Below are 13,329 nucleotides of genomic sequence, written 5' to 3' on the forward strand. Positions count from 1 at the left end.
TGCTTACAGCCTCGGCCACTCGGTCCTCCAGAACAAATGAGTTTCTGCACTAACAGTTTTAAAAGCACTTGCAGGATTTTGAAAGGCCTTTGCTAAATCTAGACCTAAAGAAAGGTGGAGCTCGGTTTGTGTTTTACTTCCTGGCAACTCCACTTCTGCATCTTTCTTGGTGTTGTGGCATTTTATAAAGATAAGCTTCATAGTCCTGTCTGTGGTGACCTGGGCCATGTGACAGGCTCTTTTCCTCCCAGGTCTCTGCTGAAGAGAAGACTTCTCTGAGCAGCAAAACTCTGGTGATCAGTGGAAGAAAGTCAACAAGCAACAGAGATACCAGCATCTTCTTTTTCCCCTACACCTTCCTAGATGCTTAAGATCACAGAATCATAGACTGGTTTAGGTTGGAAAAGACCTTTAAGATCATCAAGTCCAACTGTTACCCCAGCACTGCCAGGTCCCCACTAACCCCTGTCCCTCAGCAGCACCTCGACAGGTCTGTTAAACCCCTCCAGGGATGGGGACTCCGCCAGTGCACTGGGCAACCTGGGCCAGGGCTTCACAACCCCAACAGGGAAGAAATTGTTCCTAATATGCAACCTAAACCTTCCCTGGTGCAGCTTGAGGCCATTTCCTTTTGTGCCTTTGCTTGATACTTGGGAGAAGAGACTGACCCCCACTTTGCTACAACCTCCTTTCAGGTAGTTGTAGAGCAAGATGGTCTCCCCATAGCTTCCTTTTCTCCAGGCTAAACACCCCCAGGTCCCTCAGCCTCTTCTCATAAGACTTGCTCTTGAGATCTCACACCAGTTTCGTTGCCCTTCTTTGGACACACTGCAGCACCTCAGTGTCCTTCTTGGAGTGAAGCCCCCAAAACTGAAACTGGTATTCAAGGTGTGGCCTCAAGAATGTCAAGTACAGGGGGACGATCCCTGCCCTGATCCTGCCGGCCACACTATTACTGATACGAGCCAGGATGCCATTGGCCTCTTGGCCACCTGGGCACACTGCTGGCTCATATTCAGTTGGCTGCTGACCAACATCTCCAGGTGCTTTTCCGCTGAGCAGCTTTCCAGCCACTCTTCCCCAAGCCTGTCGCATTGCAGGGGGTTGTTGTGTCTCCAGAGCAATGCAGGACCTGGTGCTTGGCCTTGCTGAACCTCATACCACTGGCCTCAGCCCATTGATCCAGACTATCCAGATCCCTCTGTAGAGCCTCCTGACCCTCAAAGCAGATCAAGACTCCCACCTACCTTTGTGTCACCTGCAAATTTACTGAGGGTGCACTCGATCCTCTCATCCAGATCATTGACAAAGATGTTAAACAGAAATTATTAATAAGAACTGTAAAAAGAAGACGCTCCTATTTCCCTCCATCACATTCAAGGTTCCCACTGATTTTCACAGCACCTCCCCTCCTTTATTGCCACCCACCTCAGTTGCTAACAGCTAATTTTAATCATCTAGATTATAACACTAATCATGTTGGGTTTTTTTCCAGAAAACCCATTTTTTGTTATGCCTAAACAACTTTCCCCTTTGCTGTGTCCCTCTGTTCTCACCTCCCCTCCTCTGCCTCGTTCTGCTTTGGGTCAGTTGCTTGCAGAAACAGCACTCTTTTGTTTTTTTTTCCTGGAATCGTTCAGCAAGCTGACCTATTTCACAAAGCTGACCTAACTAATTGCTCTCACAAGCGGGAACCGTTTTTTTTTCTGACCTTTAAGAGGTCTAAATGCCAAGTTACGGGTCTTTCTCATGTGAATTGTGCTTGTAGCAATTAGCCACCTGAGGTCACCGTTCCTTCCAGTACAACAATTGACTGACCAGGATAAAACCTCACCATTTCTAATAAAATCTTAGTGGCTATTATCCACCTACGCTGAGATTTGCTGCTTGAAAGCAAATGGCTGCGTGATAGAAGGAGCCCGTCTCATGTCACCTGCCAAAAAAACCCAACAAAAAACAACGGCCTTTTTTTCAGCAAAAGGAAAAATTCAGCTTGTTGAGAATCTGTGTCTGGAGTCCAGGCTGCTGCCTTCTGCTCAGAGTTTGCAATCGGTAATTGATCGGCAGGATTTTGAATAGCTGAGAGAGGCAGATTAAGCTGAAGGACTGCAGAAAACCTCCCCCATCTCTGTCTCCATCATGCAAGTAGCTGTGAAATAAATTAAATAGTTTGACCAAGCAAGAAACAGGAGACATCAGGGAGTAAATCCCTGCACCTCCAAAGGACAGACCCCGTGTTTAATAGGGGAAGGACAAACTGTGATAAAAAGTCTGGGAGTTCTTTCCAGTCGATGTAAGAAACATGTTTTATCAACCCAGATGGTCATGGTTCTGCATATGCAGTTGCTTATCTCCAGGTATCTTGGAAATAGGTGAAGAATTGGAGTGTAAGACTTCCAGACAGATGTTTCAGGAGCAAATCTCGCCATGGGCTTTGGCACGAGTGTTTCCTATTATCCTATTAAATATGGAAGAAGATTTGGTACTAAAGCAAAGGCAATAAAAATCTGTGGAGCTTGGGGCAGACCCAGGGTGAGCAAAGCATTTTACCCACGGCAGTTGCTCCAGAAGTTCTACTCGTTCTCTGTGCTCTGAAGGATTTGGGTTTGGCCAGTAATCTCCTGGCCAAAGCCTGGTTGCCAACAGGCCCTCCAAGAGGATTTGTCATCTATACCAACGAAGCTGCTCAAGAGAGTTCATGAAAAGGGCAAAGAGAGATGTCTCAGGAGAGGGTGGGGGCTGCAGCCTCTTCTGGCTCCCATGACTGATGCCTTGATGCACCTTTCCATATGCTGGGGGAGAAGACGCGCGTTCATGCAACCTCCCATAGATATGGCATCACTCACCTCCCAAAAAGGTCTGGTTTGGGTCTCCCTCAAAAGAAGCTCCCTTTTGTCAGCTGCCTTCCACAAGAGGGTCACCCTTCAGGGGTGTGAGGACGGGAGATCCGACAGTGAGGAACAGAGATACTCACACAGCATCCTTTGCCTCTGTGGCTACAGCTGGTGGATGCAGTAGCTGCATTTAAAAGTGTATCACATGTATTTCTTAGCATGCTTGATAGGAAAATGTAATTCATTAAGGATTTATAAAGGAGAAGTAAATATCCAGCACGTAATAATCATGACAGAATATCACAGAGAGTCTGAATCTGGTTTTCCACAGTCTATCCCAACTAATGCTCTGGGTACTAACAGGTAATAATTCCTGTGGGAATGGCTATCAAAAAACAACATAAATTGTGATATTTCCTTGACAATTTTCAGTTTGGAATGAACCAATTTCTGTCATTTGGAAGAACCAACTTCATGGAAACAGACAATTTAGGAGCGAGAGAAACCCTTTCCAAACTTGCCAGCCTTACCCTCAGAGATTTTTTTTTTTGATCAAACTGTCCATCCTTCAGAAGCTCAACTGTCACTGCAAACACACATACATCAAAACATGAGTGGAGTGTGGCTTTATCATCAACAGATTAAGACCTCCAAAAAGCTGAAACAATACCCCATGGGTTCTTTTCTCCGTAGGAGAGCTCACAGACGATGTCTGAATTCCACTGTCACACACCAGGCAACTATCCTACAGCGATGGTCTGTCCCGAGAGCCTGTCAAGCCACACATAGGGGGTCAAGTGGCTGCAGAAGCGTGTTAAAATCTTGGTTCCTTCTACTGACCTCAGCTGTAGTGGAACAGCTCTGGAGTCAGTAGCTCTGATGTGTCAAACCACTTCCTACACACAACGGCACGCTCCGCCACACTGAGCTTCAAGTTTGATTTCCTGGATAAAAAGCTACTAATACCTGAACAGAGAGCAGCCTTTATTCTGTCTTGCAGAGCCAGCCAGCGAAACGATGATCTGCTGACCAAAGAGCAACACCCTCGCTGCGCACGCAGGGTGATGCTCCCCACCAATCTAACCAGGCAGTAGACGGCTCCTTGGCTTGGTCAGCACCTTCTGAGAAACTTCACCATCCTCAGGGCTGCGGAAAAAAGATGTGAACAAGTCCCATGGAGGTCAAGTGCCTTTTGATGTGGCTCTTGTTTGGATCCGTCAAGGGGAACCAGCCAGGTAAAAGACTATTTCTGCCTTTTGGGGAGGGAAAATACGGTTTGCTTTTTTGTGGTGGCTGCTGGAGGATGTTCGCAACATCCTGACTCCTTTCAGGTGAGGAAAGATGTTAAGAGCTTAAGGAATTTGTGATTCGAAGGAAATGAGAGAAATGGGTTTTGTGCCCACAAACCATCAGTGGCAGACAATCCAGAGCACTGCAGCATATTTTTTGGTCTGAGTAATGTATGTATCCTCCAACCATCGCTGGAACAGTGGGCAGATCAAAGAAGCCATAGGTAGCTCTTTGAATTATTTTTTCCATTTTGCACCTAAGTTTAGGAAATATAAAAATAGACACTGAAATGTCAGTTCCCCTGAAGGCAAAACTGATGGCTAAAAGGTGCTACTAGAGATACCAAGAATCCTCTCAGCCACGCCTCCCGACCAGTAGTGCCTGTAAACTGTGAACGGAGGCAGCTAATTCATTCAGCATAATTTTACACATTTATAAATTGTGATACTGCTTATATTTGGCTTATTTATTGTGACAAGTGTGTGCACTGAAAAAACAGCCTGGTGGTACTTAAGCCTATTCGAATTTAAACTGCTTTGTTTGAAAGGGAAAAAAAATCTTACAGTCTCAGTGCTCCATAAACGTGATATTCCTGTATCTGCTGCTGATGGCCAGGCTGAGAAGTAGGAGCAGGTAGGAGCCGAAGGCAGGGTCTCCGGTGCGGTGGTAGTGTGCTAGCGGATCGGCGCTAGCAGGGCTGCGGGTTTTTAGAAGTAGGAGCAGGTAGGAGCCGAAGGCAGGGTCTCCGGTGCGGTGGTAGTGTGACTGCCGACGGATCGTCGCTAGCAGGGCTGCGGATTTTAGTAGGGGATGAGGATCTCGAGAGACGATTGTGCTGCCTAGAACCGAGCACATTAATGCAGGAAAAACCTTCACGAATGTTGAACCTCTCGTTCAAGCATTTTGCCAGTAAACGCTGTGCCTTTTTCCTTCACGGGACGCTTTCATTGCCAAACAGAGCGCCCGTGCCCACGGCGAGCGTTTCAGTGCTGCCTGCAAGAGCCTTGCCGCGGGACGTTCAGCCAGCGCTATGTAAATGGGATCGGTTCTGGGATGAGTCAGGTCCCCTGTATCACACTTTCTGTATTACTGTGCCTAGGACACAGGGTGCGATTTCTTGCTGGCAGGTCGCGTTTATCAGAAATCTTTCTGTTTTTTGGAAAAAATTGAGGGGTGTTAGAACAGCGGCATTTTGTGCTACTTGATGAGGTTTAATTCTCTGGTGAATAATTGCAGAGCGCCGCTTTCTCCACTGCATCACTAAGCTCTTCTTCCCTCAGCTTCCTGTAGTTATTGTCAGTGTCTCACCCAAGGTTTAAACACAATATATTTAAAGGTTTTTTTAACTTCTCCCTGCAAATAATACGCTAAGGTCAAAACACCACCTTTTACCAATTTAATGGGGTTTAGGAGAGATGCCTGAAGCATCGTTGCTGTAAGACATTATTTTTAATCTCTTAACAAGGAGACCTGGGAACTGACATAAGCAAAGAAAAGGGATAGAGGCTGGGTCAAACTGGTCAAAAATCACTATCTCAGCACATGCTCCAGTGAATGAATAATTCAGCACATGCTGAGATAGTGGCATGTTATTTTGCCTTAGTCTTTCCAGCCCGTCTCAGCACTGCAAGTTCAGTTTTGTAAGTAGATCCTGCCATAGATGTTCGCAAGAGGGTGTCTGGCAAAATGCTCTATCAGGAACAGATAAAATTAGGGGGAGAAGAAAACAAGAAGTCTTTGTTTTACAGAACAGTTTCGCTGATAGATCTCAAAGTGCTTTGAGAGGGCAAATTCCTCTGATAGGTACCAGGGGAAACTAAGGCATGGGATGATCATTTATTTAGTAAAAATTAAACTGCACCTTAGTGCTAAAGAGGATGAGAGAAACGCTGATTTTCTCGTGAAGAGCATCACATTTATGTCATTTACTCTGCACAGCAGCAGTGCCTAGAAGATGCAGGTATGGATGAGGCTTGAAGTATGTCAGGTGAGGGTCGAATACAAGCTAAAAGCTGGTCTGTGCTCCTACAACCTTTCCATCTTGCTGTCCTCACAGGCATACACCGAAAAGATTTGCAAGTTAAACCTGGAAAGGATTAAAACTCACGAAAGAAAGGATTTCATTCAACTGAATTTCATTCACACATGACGAGTACCAGATCTCAGTCATTTAAATGAGAGGAATTTCTTTCCCGTTATACTTGCATATTAGTGCTCGCTCTCATGGATTTGAAATGCAATGCGGAATAAATTAAAGTTGTCAAACACGTACAAGTATTTCTTCTAAGGTCAACCAGAGAGCGAATACCTTTATAAACCTTCCAGCTACAGCACCTCTCAGCAGCAAAGTGCCCAGCATACAGCTACAATTAAAAAAAAAATAGTTCAAAAATGGTTTAAAAAATACGATCTCCTGCTGAGAAAAAGCAGATACTGTGGGCAGAGAGATCCCGCAGTGTGGGCTTCTGCCTTGGGATGGAGAAATCCCCACCCCATCAGAGATGAGGTGTTCTGTCCTTCTTTTTTATCACAGCAAAAAATCCACTCTTTAGCTACTGCTAGAAAGCCACTACCTTTGGCTTTGCTCGCTACTGCCTTCGGAGTGTGGCAATTGTGGTGTCTCTGCTTTCTTCCTCAGTGTTCAGCTTTGTCCCTCTTGTTTTTCCTGTTGCATTAATTGTATCTCCAAAGCCCAGCTTTTGGATGTTTTCTACCCATAGTTTCCATCTCCCAAGCCCGGTCCTGAGCCTTGGAACAAAGTCCTTCCATGACTTGCCTCCCTGTTCCACAGCCTTGCCAGGGTAACAGCACTCTGTCACCTGCTGCTTTTTCTTTACGTTCTCATTCTTTTAAGTGTGAGCCCCCAGATAAAGAATATACAGCTCTCTCTATTTGGGAAAATGTTTCATGCATTACAAGGTCAGAAAATCATCAACGCTAAAATAATTTCCATCTCTCTCTTGAGGGAAAAGAGAGCTAAGAAGAGAGCTTTTTTTTTCCAGCAAAAAGCTCAGTGACCATGCTAAGGCCACAAGTCAAATGAGTCCTAAAGTCACATTTGAAATCAAAAAAGTCCCACCAGCCCTTTTTTCACTGTTACCCAAGACTGGGACACATACTTGTGAATCAGTTCACTTATTTTCAGAGAGGATATTCTCTACTGCCCTTCCAACCCAACACAAGGCAAGGCTGAGAAAGATCCAGCCAAAGAAAAGGATCTGAATTTCTGCTGCTGTTTAAAAAGCTGATTTTCTTTCCCAGTAATGTGTTTTTCCCTTTAGATGAAAATACCGAAGAGGCGGGTGTTACTGAAGTCACGGATTTAAGCAAAGATGTAGCCAAACCTATTCAAAACCCAAATGTCACACACCAAAACAAGGCTTTCACGTATGATATTCTCAAAACCAGACTCTGTGTTCTGCTACCCCACCATGTGCAGCGGGGTTTGAGCTCTGTGGCTTTACCACAGAACCAAGAACGTTATAAACACCCAGCAAAGAAAAGAATAAGAAAAACACATGTTCCTCTTTCTCCACTTTGTCCATTTTCTACGCAGTGCACTGTGCTCAGGCTGGCTTTCCTTCCTCTCTCAGCCCCAGGAAACACTGTTCCTCTTTCCTAATGCTCTCTCTTCCCATTCCCCATTTGCAGTCCAAGTCCCCATCCAGCCCAGCCTCCCTGCCAGGGCAGGCGTGAGATTCATCTTGCTTAACTTCAGCTGTCTGCAGCATCTTCTCCATCAAGCTGGGCGTTTGGACCCCCTTCGTAGCCAGGAGAAAGAAAGAGAGAAAGAAAGAAAGAGAGAAAGTAGCTCTTTCAGGGCACGGTTCATCTACCAGATTGCAGCTAAAGGTGCAAAGAGTCATGTGCTGTAAGCGTCTTTCTAGTGACTACAGGGGGAACTGAAATACCCGGGGTTTGCTGACGGGGTGGCACTCAGTCCAAGCCTTAGGGTAGACTGTTCTTCTACCACTGTAGCCTTTAAGCATTGCTTTGAACTTTTTAGGTGTCTGCTCTCCTCTAGAGAGGTCTGCCCAGCTTCACTTCTTACAGAAGGAGCTGAGAAGGCAGGTTTCTGAGGCTAAATTATGCTTAGCATGAAAAAGCTTAGCCCACTGTCAAACCAACTCTAGCCTGGCTCTATATGGAGGGTTTTTTTCATTAGATTCCCCTGCCCAGGCCAATGGAAACCAGACACTCAGCATGATTAAACCAAGAGATAAGGGCAATGCATCTCACCCAAACCTCATTTTCTGTGGTCCTGCCAAGAGTTAATGGACAGCTCCTGCCACCTCATTTTATTTTACACTGTCTTTCCAACAGAGACATCCCCTACTACAGCAAATTCAGCAGGCATCGCACCGCCTAGTCCTTAGAATAGGACATGCCTCTTCTCCACCGCTAGGAACATTAAGACCCATCTCTCACTCCGTAAGGCTGATCTCACCTCCATCGCTGTTTGCACCAAATCTTGTGCTGGGTGATTTAATCTGTGTTGTGGTTCTGTCACATCACAAACTCATCACTACGCGGATGACTTTGTAAACTACTCTCTGTGCAATCTACAGCAGAGCTAAGCAAAATCTCACAGGCAAACTACCACAAACTCCAGGTCTGTGTCCCAGCCCCGTGGCTGGGGTCCATGGCCAGCTTACAAAGCCACGTAGAGAGTAAATGGCGTTAGTTAGAGGTGACAGAAGCAGGCAGAGCTGTACCTAGCTTGTCAACGGACCCCTCGGGAATAAGGTTTGAAGTTAGAAAAAGTTCGTTACCATTTCTGTCAGGTTGCCGGTATCAATTCCTTCTCTTCGCCCACATCACTCTCATCTTGAAGAACATGCTCTACTTAGAGAGCACGTAGTTTCAGACAGTGTATGAACCCCCCCGGCTGAATTTGCTTTTCAGGCATATCTGGGGAAGTGTCTTCATTTTGGCATGGTTTGATTTCTTGGTATCTCCAGGGAAAGGCTCTCTTCATCTCTGAACTGGGCAGGTGTGCAAAGTGCCTGGTTTCTTCCACTGCTTCTACTCAGATCTTTGGAACAGCTGGTTTCCTACTGATCCCATCTTACAGCCTTTTTTCTATCCTATTTTTGCACTTTGCGTTTTTAACTTGACATCAGAATAATGTCAGTGCTGGTGACACACAGCCACGTGACAGAGGAAATTCTGAGTTTAGGTTACCATGGCATATGAGTCATTGTGTTTACCTGATACTAAAACTACCTGTCAGAAACTTTCCCCATTCACGTCTTCTCTGTACAAAAAATGTGGTTCTGATGGCTTGTCTAACACTGCTCTAACAACTGAGCCATGGAAGAGAATTAGGCAGGAGAGCTCCATAAATCTTGATACTGCCAGCACGGCTACTGTGAGCAGTTCCGTGTTGGGTCAGTAACGTATTTGAATGGGAAAGCTCAGGGAAGAAACCCAGGCACTGGAGGAACTGGTGGTGATTTAGCTGGTGGATTTCTTTCCCCTGACTCTAAATAATGATGCTAGAAGCTGAGGGTAACCAATGGCAGTTAAGCTTTTTATAGTACATGACACCAAACTTGCAAAAGACAGGTCATGGCAGGGGATTCTGCCTGGCACCAGCCTCCAATAACTCCTGTCTGGTATCTGACAGATCATATGGAAGTCCTAGGTGCCCTAGGCCACCTCAGATGGCATCATAGAGTCACCTGTAAGATCATTGAGTCCAACTGTTCACCCTGCACTGCCAGGGTCCCTAAACCATGTCCCTCAGCAGCACCTCCACACATCTGTTAAACTCCAGGGATGGGGACTCCACCACCTCCCTGGGCAGCCTGTTCCAAGGCCTCACAACCCTCTCTGTAACTAAGTTCTTCCTGAGATCTAACCTAGATCTCCCCTGGCACAACTTAAGGCCATTTCCTCTCATCCTGTCACTTGTTATATGGGAGAAGAGAGCAATCCCACCTCTCTACAATCTCCTGTCAGGGAGTTGTAGAGAGCAATAAAGTCCCTGCACTGCCAGGGTCCCTAAACCATGTCCCTCAGCAGCACCTCCACACATCTGTTAAACTCCAGGGATGGGGACTCCACCACCTCCCTGGGCAGCCTGTTCCAAGGCCTCACAACCCTCTCTGTAACTAAGTTCTTCCTGAGATCTAACCTAGATCTCCCCTGGCACAACTTAAGGCCATTTCCTCTCATCCTGTCACTTGTTATATGGGAGAAGAGAGCAATCCCACCTCTCTACAATCTCCTGTCAGGGAGTTGTAGAGAGCAATAAAGTCTTCTCTGAGCCTCCTCTTCTCCAGGCTAAACAACCTCAGGTTCCTCAGCTTCTCCTCATAAGATCTGTGCTCTAGACCCTTCACTAGCTTTGTTGCCCTTCTCTAAACACGCTCAATCACTGTTGCTTAAGCAGGAAGAGCAGGAATCCCACCTATCTTGTGGCTCAGATGACAAGGCTTGCAGGTCTCAGAAAACATAAACTTAATTTTGGGAGCACACCAGAAGATGCAATAACTACTTTCTAATTTTTTGTTTCAAGAATGTCTATCATCTGAATTCACCAGTCTCCGTCTAATTCTGAGGATGTGTCTCCATCCACTGCATAGTATGATGTGAAACCAGTTCCAAAATTTCCAGAAATGCTGTAGGCACCAAAACCACACTAATATTGGGAGGAATGCTGCTTTAGGAGAGCTACAAGCGCAGCTGATAGCAGTGCTAAATCCCATGGATGCAATTACACCAGCCTCTGTGTTTGGCCCATTTCAATAAACCATGTTAGTACCTCTAAGTGCAAAGAAATGGAGTCCCAGGGCACTTCTGGGGTGTAGGAGATGAGAATGGTGGGTGGGGGCTGATGAAGCTTGTGAATGAAGGAAAGGGAAGACAGAGGACATCAGGGTTGAAAGAGAAGGAAATAGGGACATGCAGCACCTTGGCATGGGGATGTCAAATTAAAGGTTGAGGGGAGGGAAAATGAGGAAGCAAACAAATCCCCAAGAGAACCTGAAGGTGATGTGAGGGCAGTTTTTAAACCAATACTAGCAGGAGTGTGGCCCTGGACCAGCTGCAGAGGGATGCAGAACCCAGAGGGAAGCTGGGCTGGGCAAAACAGGGGCACCAGAGGCTATGGGGCAGGTTACACCTAGGTAAGATGGCCTTTTGTAGGACTTATATTTCCGTATCACACCAACTCAAATCAATCGCCAGACTAATCCCCAACCAGGTGCAAAACAGCAAAAAAAGCAAAGTTGACTTCCCCTAAAAATGTAAAAAGGCAGGAATCTAACCATGGAGTAGATCTACACTGTCATTCCCTAGTTGCCCTCCTTCTTCCCGTCCCTTGGCTGGTTTATCACCCCCATGTCAGGGATGTTGATTTTTATGAGCAAACCATGCAGTTTCTTCAGGCACAAGTTCCAGGGATGGTCACTCCCGAGGTCATTCTGGTCCAGACCTCACCAGTACAGTCCAGACCTCCCTGTACAGTCTTCCCACACTATCTCGAGAGGTCCAGTGGCATGAGACACCCCTGCACACCTATATGCCACCACCTATGGCCTCTGCAGCTTTGGGGGGACTTATTCTTCCCTGATGGGAGTTTGAATACAGCAATTCACTTGAACCTACGATGCCACTAAATGCCAAAGCACCGGGAGCCCTTCTGGGCCGAACTGTAGCTTCCATTCTCAGACAGACTTCACTGAGTGTGTAGTCATTGTCAGGAGTTATTATCACCTCTAGTGCCACAGTGCCTGGACCCTGGTGGATAATCAGGACTTGTTTGTATATATATGGTACGGATAGCTGACCAACACAGAAAGTTTAGGATCCAAACATAATGCGAGGAAGAACAGAAGTAATAATCATCAGCATGCTGGGTGCCTACATGTTCTTGAAAGATGAGTAAAAGACCACTTAAAGAAAAGCACCCCTGAAGATATGTAAGATACTTAAAGACCATGAAAAGGGATGATGGCAATGAGTATCTTGAAATGTCCATATTTATTCACGACTCCTCCCAGTGTGAGGACTGGTACAACATTAAACCCAAAAGCTGATGACTTTGATATCAAACATGTTGGTGATGAGGTCTAGCATGAGGAAAGAAGCCAATGTTTTGAAAGGATATGACGGTTGATGAGAAGAAAGTGCTTGAAAATGAGTGTAAAATATTTGATGTGATAGTGAAGCAGTTAGAAGTCAACAGAGGGAAGTAAACAGAAGGTCACAACAAGACCTAGGAAATCTGTCTTTCCACGTGCTTTCTGGATCAGAGATGGGAATGTGGTTGTAAAGGCCAGAGAAGTAGATACTACAGTGGTTTGGATGTGAGAAGACAAGAATTTGAGTGGTGTGGATGGAATGAAAAGGCTGGATCCTAGGAGTGCTGTGTGGGATCCAGCTGCAGCATGGACTGGTTGATTCAAGAGTGCCATCCTGATGGGTATTGCTCACCATCACCCCAGTGCACCACTTCTGCACAACCCTTATCTGAAGCGTGCAAGTCCAGAAGGACCCTACCTACATTTGGCCATCAGTTAAACAACACTTGCCCTTTATGATGAGTAGACTAAATGCTGTGGGTTTTCTTACCAAGAGACTAAAGGGTTGCAGGTCTGAGTGCCTCGTGCTGAGATTCAGATCGGCAGTCTTCTTCAAAGAAGCTTTTGAAGTCTTGAGGGAAACATGCTTTAGCTCGCAGGGAAAGTGAGAGTACATGATCTCAACTTGCTGCTAATCTGATAACTCTTTAATCACCCTGATAGTCTGTGGTAAACCATGTGGTTAACTATTTCGGGTACAGTTGCTTCTCTCGAAGCCACAGTCTGATGTAGTTTACGAGGCGAATCCTTTGATAACACAAAGGTACAAAGGGATTAAACTATCCCTGATGCAGCTCAGCTGTTCAGTCTCTCCCGACACTCTTCATTGTTGCCTTCTTCAAACTTTGTGACTTTTACTCAGCGGCAAGATAACAAAAAGCAAAAAGGGCAGAAAATATCAACACGAGAAAATGATGGGTGGCCCTGAAAGAAGAGGGCATTGCAGGACTGCGTCAGGGAGTCGCCCTTTGGGATGCTGTTGGCCGGGCACGGCTTTGTTTCAAGGAGAAGGCACGTCGGGAGTCAAGGGCGGGTGTCACATGATGAACAACCATCAGGGACTCAAGGCCCTTTCACAGTCATTCCCGCTGGTTGCTACGGCTGCACAAATTTAG

The 13,329-nt window shown here is 46.0% G+C and overlaps 1 protein-coding gene across 1 annotated transcript in view; it reads left to right on the top strand.

Annotated features, from left to right (window-relative positions):
- Positions 1-4,008: 4,008 nt before the first annotated feature.
- LOC104500010 (interleukin-2 receptor subunit alpha-like) overlaps positions 4,009-13,329 on the top strand; it is a 14,830-nt gene continuing 5,509 nt past the window's right edge. Inside the window, exon 1 of the mRNA XM_010143597.1 lies at positions 4,009-4,069. Coding sequence (XP_010141899.1) covers positions 4,009-4,069 — 61 coding nt within the window. The remainder of the gene's footprint in view (positions 4,070-13,329) is intronic.

This window comes from Buceros rhinoceros, unplaced genomic scaffold (genome assembly GCF_000710305.1).
Source record: "Buceros rhinoceros silvestris isolate BGI_N320 unplaced genomic scaffold, ASM71030v1 scaffold3559, whole genome shotgun sequence".
Classification (NCBI taxonomy): Eukaryota; Metazoa; Chordata; class Aves; order Bucerotiformes; family Bucerotidae; genus Buceros; species Buceros rhinoceros.